Raw genomic sequence first — 14921 nt, forward strand, 5'->3', positions numbered from 1 at the left:
GGACTCTAAAATGTCTTTCCTTTGAGTCAGTAGCTAAATGCAAGGTTTTTAGGTGGTGAAGGGTACATTTACTCTTTCATTTTTTCCCCTTCCTTTTATTTAATTTTTCTTATTTAGTGAGTTGAAATTAGACATATTTTAAGCTAGTTTTCACATCAGTTGTGAAGATGTGTCTGTTGTATTTATTAGAGGCTCAGGAGATCTGCAAAGCACCATCTAACTTAGTAAGTATCACTTGCAGGGGAGGAATGTTTAATCTTAGGTTGTGTAAGTCTAAGTTGTGCTGTCTTAAATTACTTCTCTCTTTCTCACAGATGTGTATGGATTCCGAAAAACACATGATATATACCTTTGGAGGCAGAATCCTGACCTGCAATGGCAGTGTGGATGACAGCAGAGCCAGTGAACCACAGTTCAGTGGGTTGTTTGCTTTTGACTGCCAGTGTCAGACATGGAAACTTCTCAGAGAGGATTCCTGTAATGCTGGACCCGAGGATATCCAGTCCCGAATAGGACACTGTATGTTGTTCCATTCTGTAAGTATCCACACCAAACTTGGATTTATGATGCCTGACTTGAAGGAGAACATCTGGGTTTGATTTTTCTTGGAAGTTTAAAGCTCTTTAATCTCCCAAGCGGTGTGTTGGCTGACTTGATTTCATGTTTGCTGACATTCTGATGCTGCTTTGGTAAGTGCAGGTGGTATTAATTCAAGATTTGGAGCTTTCAGGACTTGAAAGGAATAAAATTTCAAGTAAAAAACAAGGTGAATCTTACATGGTTGTTTTTAATAGAATAATTATAAATAGACCCAAAGGCTGTGGTTCAGCTGGATCTAAAGAGTTTTTCTGTTAAAGTTGGTAGAGCAATTTAGAAGCTTCTGGTCTAGTAGATAATCTATGTAGTTACTAGAATGGAAATTGGACTAGTGCAGAGGCTTTTTGGGTGTGTATTGAGATGCACAGGCCTCCTATTCCCTGCTGCTGAGCCCCTTGCTGCTGCTTGTTGTCCTGAGCAGCTGTTAACAGCTGGGCACGGCTGGCAGTATGGGCACTTCATCCAGAGCCTGATGGAAAGGCAGAGGGATGGGACAGCAGGGTGTGTATATAGCATTTATTTAGTACTGGATATTAAAACCCACCTTCCATTGCCTTTCCTGTTGGGAACTGCAGGGGGAGGGTGGTTACTGCCCTGTGTGTTCTGGGCTAGCTTTACATGTAGGTGTTCTTGGGGGAATAGCACAGCACAGAGGGGATCAGCATCAAGTAGGAAAGCTTGCATGGTGCAGTGACAGTTCTGCACTGTATTTACATGGAGCTTCTAAGTGGTAGCAAGTGGAGTTTGTAGAATTTTGCTGACATTAAACTGACTCGGAGGTTAAAAAGAGAGTTCAAATTATTATTGTGGTATTCAAGTGTATACTGATACCACCAATTCAAACCTGACCAGCTTCAACAATTTACTGAGTTTATTTTTCTTTCCCTTTCAAATGAAGGATTGGAATTTTTATGGTGAATACATGTTTTCAGAGCCTTCAGTTTGATTTTTGCTTTGAATGGCTCTCTAAAATCTGGTGACAAACCTATTGCCACACACAGTTCTGCACAAGTACCTGAGGGTTCTTCAACTGTGCTTCTGTGGTGAACGTAAGAATACAGGTTTCTGTAAGCACAGGGCCTGGAAGTTCAGTTCCCTTGCTGTTTTCTCAGCCATTTGAAAGAAAAATAATCTGCCTCTTAGAGACTTTCCACTTGGCAAACTTGAAAGAAGTAATAAACCTGTTATTCTTGGCTTGCTGGTTGCCACTTGCCTGTTCTGAGTTTAGTAATGTGCAGGTACTTGGACGGTTTCTTTTACAGTCCGTCTTTTGTTCTTGTTTGGACTTCAGTTAACAATGAAGTTATGATTTAAGGAGTTTTAGACGTGAAAACTGTTAATTCTTTAATATTAAGAATTGAATTGCTCTTTTAATGTTTTGAAGTTGTTGCTGGATCAGGCAAGTCTACAGTAGTTAACTATAAAATCTGCCTAGTCACTCTGGAGCTGAAACCGTTGGATCCAGGTTTGTGGGCTCATACAGATTATGAAAACTCCTTAAAATTGCATTTGCAAGAAGCTCTGAACCCTTAATGGTTTATCCCTTGAAACTGAGAAATGATAGATTCAAGACTCAAGACCAAGCATTCTTAAGGTTTTTACTGAGTTTGAGAATGATACTGTTGGGAATAATTGTTCCCTCTGAATCTTTGTGGAGACGGCAGTAGAAGATACTGGTAGACCTGATAGCTAAGGCATGGTTTTAAACTCCTAAGGAATGTATCTGTTACTCTCTGATTCATTAACGCTTCTGTTAATGGTCACAGTTGGCCAACATACTTCCTTGAGCTTTGTAAAGGCATCCTTTTGTTTTCCCTCCTAGAAAAATCGCTGCTTGTATGTATTTGGTGGCCAGAGGTCGAAGACTTACTTGAATGACTTCTTCAGTTACGATGTAGACAGCGATCATGTGGATATCATATCAGATGGCACGAAGAAAGATTCAGGGATGGGTAAGAGAATAACTACATATTAATTAATAACTGCTACAAATGAGAACTATATTGTTAAGTAGGTGAAAGGCCAGCTTCAGTGGCCTGTGGTATCAGGTTAGCATCCTTAACCAGGCCTACGCACCCAAGTGAACTCCACACCATATAGGTTAAACTTATGCCAGCTCTTCTGTCCCTCCTGTCATTTGACGCTCACCCTCTTCATCACAGTACAAATAATTGATGTGTGAAACCACATAGCACCTCACTAGAAAAAAATTCAGCAAAATAAGAACTAAAACCATCTCCTGTGAAACTCCAGCAAAGACCGAAAAAAAAGCAGGTGGCTGAAAAAGTCATTTTCTTTAAACCAGGAAAGGAGAAAGCAATTTTTTTTTCCGAGTTTCCACCAAGTGAAAGATGCAGTAAAATAGAAATAAGCTGCTTGGTTTGAGATGCAGAAAGGCAGGTAGGATGCTCAGACACAGCGACTGGAGTAGGACCAGAGGTTATTTTGTGTGCCAAGAGCTGACTAGAAAGATGAGACCTGTTGTCCTGTTATTCTTGTACTAAATTATCATAGAATCAACTAGGTTGGAAAAGACCTTAAATATCATCAAATGGAATCATCAGGGAGAGGCAAGAAAAGGGAGGAGGAGGGAGCAAATGTTTAGTCTCGTTGAGTTCACATCATAGAGCTATAGACACCAGGCATAGTTCTGTATACCAGAAACCTTTAAAAACACACAAAAGGTGTTGCAACAGAACCATAAAGAACTGATTTTATACCTTTTCCTCTCAACTAATGTAGAGAAGAATGCTCTTTTCCAAACAGGATTTTTGTCGTGAGGGTGCTGAGGCGCTGGCACAGGCTGCCCAGAGAAGCTGTGGCTGCCCCATCCCTGGCAGTGTTCAAGGCCAGGTTGGACAGAGCCTTGGGTGACATGGTCTGGTGTGAGGCACCCGTGACCATGGCAGGGGGTTGGAACTGGGTGATCTTAAGGTCCTTTCCAACCCAAACCATTCAGTGATAAACACATCATTTTCTTCTTGCAGATATCCTCCCTTGCAGCACACAGCTCAGAAACTGAAAGTTATGTTCCACTATAGGCCAGAAGTTCTGAATATTTCTCATGTTATGTATATTTAGTCCTGATCTTGTTTTCTCTTCTTCCAGTTACAAAATCCCAGGAAGCTCATTTATCTTGAGTTTAGGCTATCCTCCTTCTTTTGATCAGCCTTAATTTTTAGCAAGTAATTTTGCTGAACTTCTGAAGGTGAATTATTGATGGTTATGAGTTATTGTTTGCTCATTCAGTTAGTTATGCCAGGGAGGGAGAAGAGTACCCAAGCTCTTATTCTCTGGAGTCATTTATTTACTTGAGTGCTTCCAAGAAAGAACCAGCTGATATTGTTGACAGTCTCCTTTATTGAGGTGCCTGCATGTTGCCTGTTGCTGCTTTACACACACCCACACACCATGTGTTGGCCTTAGAGCTTTTAAAGAACTGATTATTTTTTTCCACCATGGAATTGCATTCTACCATTTTGCTTTTTAAAAACTGTATTTCTTTATAGCTTTAAAACATGGGGCTTTAAGCTGACACATGTGTCCAGCTCAGAGTTAAAGATCCTGAGCTTGTCTTATGGCTGGAGAATCATAGAATTGTTTGTGTTGAAGAGACCTTAAAGCTCCTCCAGCTCCAACCCCTGCCCCGGGCAGGGACACCTTCCACTAGAGCAGGTTGCTCCAAGCCCCTGTGTCCAACCTGGCCTTGAACACTGCCAGGGATGGGGCAGCCACAGCTTCTCTGGGCACCCTGTGCCAGCGCCTCAGCACCCTCCCAGGGAAGAGCTTCTGCCTCAGAGCTCATCTCAATCTCCCCTCTGGCAGGTTCAAGCCATTCCCCTTGGCCTGTCCCTACATCCCTTGTCCAAAGCCCCTCTCCAGGTCTCCTGGAGCCCCTTTAGGCACTGGAGCTGCTCTAAGGTGTCCCCTTGAGGAGCCTTCTCTTCTCCAGCTGCCCCAGCCCAGCTCTCTCAGCCTGGCTCCAGAGCAGAGCTGCTCCAGCCCTCGCAGCAGCTCCGGGGCCTCCTCTGGCCTCACTCCAGCAGCTCCACGTCCCTCTTGTGCTGTTCCCCGGAGCTGGATCAGGGCTGCCGGGGGGGGGCTCCCCGAGCACAGGATGCCCTCTCTCAACCTGCTGCTCACACTCTGAGGATACAGCCCAGCATATGGTTGGCCTTCTGGAGAATACACTGAGCTCTGCTTCTCAGCAAGTACATCAACCTCCAGGTTCGGTTGAGCAAATGAGATGATAATATTTAGCCCTCCTCCCCATTCCCACAGGCCCCAAAGTGGTGAATAGTAGACTTTGTAAGAAAATGACTAATTGGAAATAATTCATGAGTCGATTTTCAGTTTACTGTTCTCCTGTGTGTAGAAAGTCAACAAACAGATCTGAACGTTTCCTTGCCTTTGAAAGAGAACGGGAGGAATATTTGCATTTTAGCAGGAAGAGAACAAAATGCTTGTTCCATTCAGACAGCAAACATTGACAACACTACTTTCAACCCCAAAAAGCAAGTCTTTATTGTGCTCTGTTAGGTAGTGCTCTACCATTTTGATCTGTATGAACAAAGCGATTCCCTGTCTGGTCGCTGTGCAGTTTCAAGCTGCTCAATGTGATGAGTCAAGTTGAGGATGCCTGACCTAAATGTTCCTCTAAAGTCCCATGATTACATTTTGTTCCTGGCTCGCATGTGGCATTCAGTTCTATTCTTAGTTGAGCTATTTTGATTTTTACCCTTCCTAAAAGAACTTAATTGTGCATTTGTATGAAATTTCCATTAGTGAGAAGAGTTCTATAGAACTAGTAAAAGGGGTAGTTAAGGACTAGCAGCAACGCGGGCTTGTTACAGTGCTAGAAAACTATGGTACTACTAAGTTGTTTTTGCTGTTGTCATCTTCTGGATGAGGTATTTATGCTGTTCAGTTGTGCCTTTGTTGATCCTGGAACCAGTTCCTTGTATAGGTGACGTGTTTGAGAATATTGGGCGATGATACTGCTCAAATCTTCATGGTTTGGAGTAAAGGACAATAATTTTAGCAAGTTTAACTGTGCTTTTCTCCTGGGAAAGTTCACACTGGATCAAGGAAGTTTCTAAAACACAGAGCTTTGCCTGAACATGTCTCCTGACTTGATCTGCTTTGAAACATGGGTGAGCCTTGCAGCTTGTGGTGGCTGGCACATGCCAGAATGGCACCAGGTGATGGAATCACAATCCCTGGAAGTATTCAAAAGCTGTGTAGATATGAGGCCTTAGTGACATGGTTTAGTGGTGGCTTTGGCAGTTCTGGACGTGATGAGGTTAAAGGTCTTTTCCAACCTGGTTGATTCTATGAAAATCCTGGTGCTTTCTCTTTGCTGTCAAAGAGAAAGTGAAATTAGGCCTTTAGGGATGGTTATCTTTCTGCTACTTAATAACTGGTAGGAGCAAGAAATTCCAAGTTCAGCTATAGAATGGATAAAATGGGACTGAGGAAAAGAGAATGCAGCTGTGATAGTCAGATGTGAGGAAAGGCGGTAGTGCTACAAATTGGAGGAAGTGTAATGCAATTGAGTAGAACCTGTGGTTGGAGGACAGGAGGAAATGTGTACATTGATGGACAGACCCTTTTAGAGCAGTTGTATACTTTTAATTACTTAAACCCCAAACCCAACAAACAATAACACACAAACAACAACAACAAGAAAACCAAACCCAACTTGTGTATGTCAGAGTGTATCTCTGAAGCATACACGTGGTCTAGAGATGCCACCAGTATCAGTATGCCCCCCATCCCTGGCAGTGTTCAAGGCCAGGTTGGACACAGGGGCTTGGAGCAACCTGCTCTAGTGGAAGGTGTCCCTGCCCGTGGCAGGGGTTGGAACTGGAGGAGCTTTAAGGTCCCTTCAACCCAAACCAGTCTGGGGTTCTATGATCAGATATCTTCAGCTGTACTGCCAGCTTGCATGACTTGCTTAGCGCACAGCCCATGACTAAATCATGGGCAGTCATTTCAGGTCTGTGGGAGCTAACGGGAACTCTTGTGGCCAAGGTTCCTGTGATAATCCTTTTATGACTCAGTTGATGTATCAGAGCCGTTGGTCAGAGGGAGAATTTCCTTCTGCAGTAGAATCAAGATCATATTATATCCCTTGGCATCGAGTATCTTCAAATGAAAACAAGCCTTAAATGTTCTTGTGGCTTCTATTTATGGTGAAGTAGGCTCTGTGGGCAAATGGCAAGTATTTATAGCTACTGGTGAAGGTCCTATGTCTCTTGCTGGGGCAGGTGCTCCTTTGGGATACAGATGTGTGCCCCTGGCAGAGGGGATGTTTCATGGGTAAGTACCACGGACAGAGGCGACACAGCCCAGCCCAGGAAATGCTGATCCAAGCCAAGACTAAGTCAGAAACACATGAATCAAAAGAGATAGATAGCACAGCTCAGCATGGCCAGGACCAACTCAGACCAGCAATCTGAATATCCCATTTTGATCATCTCTTTGTGCCCCCTGACATGTTTTGCTCTTGTTCAGTTCAAGTTCTAACTTGCCAGTAGCCAGCGTATCTCTTGCTATGGAAGCACTTGGGTTTGTGAGGGCCCGTATGTGTTCTTCATCTGAACCAATCTCAAAATGCTTTCCTCTGGCTGTGAAGGTGAGGAGGAGGGCAGGCAGGCACCAGATCCTAAAGATGCTTTACAGAGATGGCACAGCAGCAGCAGAATTCCATTCAGATTGACTAGCTGACCTGTTGTTTCCAAAATCTCATGTTGCTTGGGAGACAACTAAGTGTTGGGCTGTTGCTTTCTCACTGTGACAGCCAGCCTGTGTGCTATCACTCATCAAGGCTTGCTCCATGAAAGTTCAGGGGAGGTGCTGCTTCAGTGGTGTATGGATTTTAAGTTGTGGTATGGAGTAATTTGCTGACCTACTGCTTTTTAAAAGTGAATATAGCAGGGAGGTGCCAGTTTGTGGTGAACATCAATATCCATGTGATGTAGCTTCCTCCTATTTTCTAATCACAAGGCATCACAAGGAAGGAGGATACTTGCCAATCAGTTGTGTTGGGATTAGCAGTAACATGTTCTGAGGGTTTCATAACTTAGGTGGCACTGAAAGGCTGTCAATGAACTTGTTTCCCTTGATAATCCTTCACAATTCCTTTGGAAGTGGTCTGTAGGCTACAAGTGCTATATCATGCTGTGCTTCAGAGCATGTTTAAAAACATGCTCTAGTATCCTCTCAAAGGAGAGAGATGAGATGTAATTCCCAAACTTCTCTCTAGTATGATGACAATCACATCTGTGAACTCAGATTTACTGCTTTGTAAGCTCTGCCTCTGTTTTCTTGCTTGGATACAAGGAATAGCCAACATCGCACCTTGAAATGACTGTGTTTGCAAATAGAAGCCAGAAAACGTTCAGCTTGCTGAAATGATCACTAGGATCCAATAAATGCCTGAGTGGGATGGTGATAGTGGGAATGTATCTCTTGCATGATTAGGTGTCACTTTTGTAGGAAAGCTGTTTCCCATGCATTGTATTTAAATGGGAATTACATTGTACAGGGTTACACAGCACCTTATCGAAGCTTTCTCAGGAGTTACTCCTTGTTTATGTAACTGGCTGCTAACTCAAGGCTTGTGTGGCTGAATATTGTTTTCAAATACTGAGGCTTTGAGCTTTTCATTTCTGCTATATAAAGATAAATGAAAATGTGGAGTTCTGGAGGGAGGATTCAGACCTCTCGCTTCCAACAAGTTACTGCCCTCCTACCCTTGACTGGTTAATGAGATTACAGTGGGAAAAAGTAGTGGCATGGGAAAAGCATTCCTCATCTAGTAGGCTTTGGGGCATTGTATTGCTTTTAGTAATTTCTCTCTGCAGCTTTTCCTCTTCAATCAGTAATGTATTGTCACAGGAGCCAAGTTAATATCGCATAGCGACAGGCCAGTGCTGTGTTCAAAACAACCAGGGCCGAGTCCTTACTTGCTGCTTTATGTCCTTCAAGCTGACCTGAGCGATCCCTGGCCCTGAGACACACTCTGAAAGGTGTGAAATCTGTGGAGATATGCTCCAAAGCTGACATAAATTAACGTGAAGAAGCAGAAGAGTGAGGTACCTTCTGTGGAGCCACTTTTACCACTTCATGCCCTGCTTGGATCTACTACGCTGTGAATCGTAGTTCTTGCAGCGCGCTGCCTTAACATGTCTGATTCTTCCTTCTTCTTGTTTATGACTTTGTGCTCTTAAGCCTTTAAAACATACATCCTGAGCAATCAGCTGCTGCCAGAGCTTCAGTTTTATCTCCTATGCAGAATTAAATTTCCTCTTCAACATACATTTTGGTACCTAAATATCACAAGTACTTTTCTCAGGTTTACAGCCCGTGTCCCTCTCTAATGTGCTGACCACAGTCATTTGGATTACATCCAGCAGTTACTGCAAGTCCCCAGCACTTGCAGATCATGAAGCTCTCTTACCCCCTAGTGGAAGTATTTGTAAGTCATGAGGATTTTATGCAGCTCTTCTGCTCTGTCAAGGATCACGCTTCCTTGGCAAACAGCTTTTGGATGATTCTGTTGTGTTTAAAATATCCCAGCATTTCCTGCTTACTGTGTAGGAGCTTGCCTTAGTTTCTATTTATTTTCAGGGACTTTTTAACCAAATCTGTGTTTTTTTGTGTTTTATTTAATCGTATTACATCTAACTTTACAATTCACTGCAAAAGGCTAGATGTCAACTTCGTCTTTAGCCCAAGGCACTACTTAAATATGTTTTCTACACAGTTGCTTGACCTACCTAAAGGTCAAAGAGTTTGTGTAAGTTGTTCCTCATCCTAAGCCCTACTAAATGTAGGGATAATATGTATTCTGATATACTATTTTTCTAGCCATTCTGCATTTCAAACAGTCTCAAGAAGACATTGATTTACAACTGAAGGAAGCCTGAAATGACTTGACTTGGATTTGGTTTTGATTGCAGCTGCTGCGGATAAATCCTGTCCTTGCTACCAAGAATAAACAAGAGGCACTGAACTTTGGTGGCTTTTCCCTCCTTCATTACTGAAATAATCATTTCAGCTTCAGGAAGTCCAGAATAAATGAGAGACAAAATTCATTTATTTAACAACATGGAGATGGGATTCCAGAGACAAGTTTCATACTCTTTCTGTATCAGCATTAGTATAGCAACCGTATTGCTCATGATTATAATAACTTCCATTTCAGTGAGCCTCAGGTGTTAATGCTGTGAAGATTTCATGCTTTTCTCTCAAAACCCTGGCATGGGCTTCACTGTTCAAAGCAGCAGATAGGGTTGGAAAGACATTTTCCATGTACATTAGCATCGCTGCTCAAATTCAGATGGTTCTCCTGCCAGAACTGTCTCAAATCTGCCTTGAATTTAATCCTTCAGGGTCAATGCAATGAAAGCAAGCACACTACATGATGCTCTTCGAAGAATTAACAATATATAGTCTATAATTGTCTTTATATTTAGTCTGCAATTGTCTTTTTACTCTTTTACTTCCTTACTGAGTGACTTTCACAGTCTTTATTAGTCTTACTAGGAAACTTCTTTGTGGTTTGCAGGTAAAACAGGGTATGTGGTTGTTGTGCCAGCGTTGTTCCCTGTTCTTTCCTCCGCTCTGCCACCCATTTGCTTATAAACCAGATTAATTTTTCCTTTGGAACTTCATGGCAAAATTGGAGGTAGAAATAGGCAGGTTTAAGCTGATAAGGGCTCCAAAGGCTTTTCCTCCTGCTCTGCCATAAAACCATAAGCAAGGGTTTTGTTGATGGGTCTCCAAGAATGAATTATCCCAATAGAATTCAGTTCCTATTGAAGATAATGTAAGAATTCAACATTTTCCTTTTTTCATCAGGAAATACCTTGGTGTTTTTGGCTTTGTTAAACATTTCAGTAGGAGCTTGAATTGGAGAAAACCAAATCCTGCTCTGAATTCTTTAACTGATGCTTGGCCTACCCAATGAGAAGTATGAAACCAAAACCTATTGTAGAATGGGCTGGGAAAATACCATTTTGTGTGTTCTTAAACACCAATATTATCAGTTTATTAGCACAGGGCTTGTTTTCTGGGCTGTGTGTGCAATTTACAACTAATTGCAGGGAAGAATTTGCAAAATACAAGAGTTGTGAGCATTTTTCATGCCAAAATCTTGAGCGAAGGCCAAGAACCTTCACCAGCCTTTGTAAACTGACCCAGAAAGAGAAATGAGACAAACAGGATCTGTAAACAAGGATCACGTGCCCTTCACAAATCCATTTTGGAAGGATGGTTGCCTAGGGAAACAGGAAATGGGGAATTATACAACAAACAAAAAGGATTGCCAAACAAATTTGCTGACCTTTTTTTTCGGGGAATTATGATGAAAACTTCTGGAATCCTCAGGATTTCACCACATTTCTACAGCTGAAGGTGGAACAGAAGAAGAGCTTGGTAATGATACCACAACTATTTAGAAAGCACAAAAAAAACCCCACTTCCTTGACACCTTTGTCCTAAAGGAAGCAGTGCGAGGCTGGGAGCCATGGAATCTTGAGTACATCTGGAATTTTGTTGAGTTTCCCAGCTTTTCCAGTTGAGCTTTTTGGAATCAATGCTTCCTTTTATGGATGAGACAACAAAAAAGTCACTCCATTTATGTCTGCATGGGTCATCTAGCTGTATCTTTAGGCAGTTTAATCCTCGTTTCTGAGCTCGTAGTCTCCCAGACAGCTCTATCTGTACCTTTCCCAAGGAAATAGCAACTTTCAGAAGGGTTTTGTGCTTCCCCAAGTCCCAAATAGAAAAGGAAAAAGAGAGTTTTCACTGCGTTTGTCATTACCAAGGAAGAAGTCAGTCTCTGGGTGATGTTTCTTCCTCTCATTCTTCTCACCCTTCTTTAGAGGGCATGTGCAGGAAGGAAGTTGGTTGTGTGGTGACTTCTACATGCCTCTGAGCATGGTTTGGATTGGAAGAGACCTTAAAGCTCCTCCAGCTCCAACCCCTGCCATGGGCAGGGACACCTTCCACTAGAGTAGGTTGCTCTAAGCCCCTGTGTCCAAGCTGGCGTTGAACACTGCCAGGGATGGGGCAGCCACAGCTTCTCTGGGCAACCCATTCCACTTCCTCACCACCCGTCCAGTATTCTCCATTGTTTTCAGTGTGTGACTTCTCTTTTCTTTTGTCAGTTCCAATGACAGGTTTCACTCAAAGGGCTACCATTGATCCCGAGCTGAATGAAATCCATGTCTTGTCAGGGCTCAGTAAAGACAAGGAGAAGCGGGAAGAGAATGTAAGGAATTCCTTCTGGATTTACGACATTGTGAGGAACAGCTGGTAAGTTGATGAAAGAGGTGCTATTTCTAACATCTGCATTGACTTCCTTTAGAACTCAGTCCTGTCTCCCAGGTAACTCTACAACCTCCTAGAACCATGGAATGGTAATGTTGAAGACAACCAAGTTCCCTTGAGGCACCCTGTTTTCCCCATAGTATTTAAGGACACCATGGCAGTAAGCCACATGAGGGAGAGGCATCATCGTATGAACTTCTTTATTGGAGGCAGGTGGAGGGATGAGGGGAAGTGAGCCATTATAAGGAGTTTTTCCTATAGGAAGTGTTCAAAGTCAGGATTCACCATCAGTGCAGCAAATGCAGTGAAATGTAAGTTAACAGCAGCTCACAGGGTACGAGTTAGTACAGACTAAGGAAACTGCTGCATGAACAGTGGTGGTGAAGTCTTCATGCAAGATCTGCCAGCTCTTTCCATGCTGCATGAGGGTACTTCAGGTAGCTGCTAGATCAAATAGTCTGAGAAAACATTTCCTTATCTATTTGCTATATTGTATTTGGCAGCTGGTTCCCATTGTCCCTTTCCAGAGCTGGCAGTCTTTTTGCATTCAAGGACTCACTTAACGTGGGGCCAGTCACTTTGAAAGGTGTGAATGTTGCTTATAAGAATGGGTTTTCAGTTACAACTTCATTCTGCTTAGATCAGTGCTGGAAGTGGTAGCTTTGCTCCAGTCTGTGGCACATACTGCTGTGTCCAAGGTTCTATTCTCCATAATGAAAAATACTGCATGCTGACAATTCTGCTGGCAAATCATGCAACATCTAAAGATACCTCCAAAACTCATGACATAGAGTTTTCTAGAATTGTTTTCCTGTTTGGCTTGTGATTGAGGACTGTGTTCAGCCAAGGTGACCTGCTCTACATGTAAGATGGGGGTTTTTTGTAATGCTAAGAATAGGGATGGGATGATAGAGGACAGTATATAGAGAAGTAAGAAAATCTTTGGTACTACATGCCAGGCAATTCAAATTGACATCATTTGTACCTTAAAGCCTTTCAGTAACTTTTTCTACTTCCTGTAGGTACTACTAATCATTTCTTCCTGCCTTGTATTTTAGGTCTTGTGTCTATAAGAATGACCAAGCAGCAAAAGAGAATCCAGGTAAAAGCCTTCAGGAAGAGGAGCCCTGCCCAAGGTTTGCCCATCAACTGGTGTACGATGAGTTGCACAAGGTATGAGGGTCCATATACATATGGAGTGGTTTTAAGTCTTACTACTCTGAAAGTGTAGTTTCTTCTTCAAAGATGGTACAAAATGAGTATAGCTGTTTGTCTAGTGTTCATGTGGTGGGTAACTTTCATTTAACTTATTCTGATCTTTTGAAATAAGGTGCTAAGCTACTTGTAGTGTCAATGTGAAGTAGACATGATAGGTCCCAGGTGAAATAAAAATGCAGGCAGTGGGATATACTAAACCTTTATGAAGCTGTCAAGCAGCTGGCTCCTGTCTGTTCTCAACTGAAGCTTCCTTCGTTAATCTCAGGGACTTAATGTCACAACCTGTTGGTGACTAAAAGGTCATGAGAAAGTGTGTTTGAAGGAACAAATCACTGCTAAGAATCTGCTCTACCAGAGGTGCCTTCCTTTGCTCTGCATGTCAGTAGCAGCTGTCATTCTTTAGCACTATTTGACTTGGACACCTCCATGCTTAGATCAGTGTGAAATGGTTTAGAGTGTACATGAGTGCTCAGTAAACTTAGGGCTTTGTGCATGTTAACCAATAAAGCACAAACCCCATGAATTAGGTACCATAATTTCATTAACCTCTGAATTTAAATTACCGTGACACACTTAATCTTTCACAGATATTTTGCAATTAAAGTAAACTTCTAAACCTCCTTTATAGTCTGAAGCAGTCTGAACTGAAGAAAAGTATACTGTAGTCTTATCATTCCATGGGATGTTCATCAAATTTGGGAAACCCAACTAGCCCAAAGGTTTAGGGATAAAGGAGCTTTTAAGGAGGAATAGGTGCAACTTCTGTACAGAGAACTTGTGTCATCTTCACAGACATTAATGATAGACTGTTAATACTGTTCTGCCTTTAATGGCTTATTTCTAAGTGTGAGGATAGAATAGAATCAACAAAGTTGGAGAAGACCTTTAAGATCTTCAAGTCCAGCTGTTACCCCAGCACTGCCAAGTCCACCACTAAGGTACTATGAGATTGAAAGTAGTGTTTTACAAGTTACTGTGAAGGTTGCTAAGTCATGGCAGTTGCCCAGCTTTATCTGAAGAGCTGTTTGATGTGCTTGTTTTGAAGAGCCTTATTTTTAGAAACCTCTGTTCAAGTGACCTTTCTCAACTCCTCTGATATAAATAAGGAGAGCCTACATCAGTGGGATGCAGAATACATTGTTTGGAGTGATTATTTTTAAAGCTGTGGAGAAAGGTAGCCTCTTGGGCTTCTTGAACCCCTCGCTATTTGAAGACCCATGTGACATGTTTAATATCCACAGTTCAGGGTCTGGAATACCAAATGATGTGAAGGCAAAAAAGGTGAAGAAATAAACAGTCCTTTTTTAAGACTTCCACTTGAGATGTGCCTCTCTCCCTAAGTCTAGCCTTGCATTTCAAAGGTGGTGTGTCCTGAAATGACTGGGATGGTGTTAGCCTGCTTCATTTGAGTTACTGTGAAGAGATGATGAATTTTGGGTACAGGTGTATTTAATATGTCCATGATTGGCATCTCAGGATTGCTGGAATGTTTTCTGAAGGCAGTCACAGCAATGGTAGTGATTTGTGATTCTAGATAAGATTGGTGTTTTCATCCTCAGTTGTTCTTAACATTACACTTTGGCTTCTTGGTTTACTCTTTATTCAGTTAGGCCCTTCCTTTGTGCCCAGGTAATGTATTTAGCACCTTGCAGCAAGGCTGCTGCATTGAGATGAGACCAATCTGCCTTTCCAGAGACCATGGAAATACTCTCTTCAAGTCAAATTAAGGCTCTGTAGAGTTTATGGGACACTTGGGGACACAGGCC

The 14921-nt window shown here is 42.3% G+C and overlaps 1 protein-coding gene across 1 annotated transcript in view; it reads left to right on the plus strand.

The window, feature by feature from the left end:
• MKLN1 (muskelin 1, intracellular mediator containing kelch motifs) overlaps positions 1 to 14921 on the plus strand; it is a 31480-nt gene that overhangs the window by 1747 nt on the left and 14812 nt on the right. The window contains exons 2-5 of the mRNA XM_010023602.1: positions 315 to 536; positions 2420 to 2549; positions 11775 to 11922; positions 12996 to 13110. Coding sequence (XP_010021904.1) covers positions 315 to 536; positions 2420 to 2549; positions 11775 to 11922; positions 12996 to 13110 — 615 coding nt within the window. The remainder of the gene's footprint in view (positions 1 to 314; positions 537 to 2419; positions 2550 to 11774; positions 11923 to 12995; positions 13111 to 14921) is intronic.

The sequence above is a fragment of the Nestor notabilis genome, unplaced genomic scaffold (assembly GCF_000696875.1).
Source record: "Nestor notabilis isolate BGI_N333 unplaced genomic scaffold, ASM69687v1 scaffold9991, whole genome shotgun sequence".
Taxonomy (NCBI): Eukaryota; Metazoa; Chordata; class Aves; order Psittaciformes; family Psittacidae; genus Nestor; species Nestor notabilis.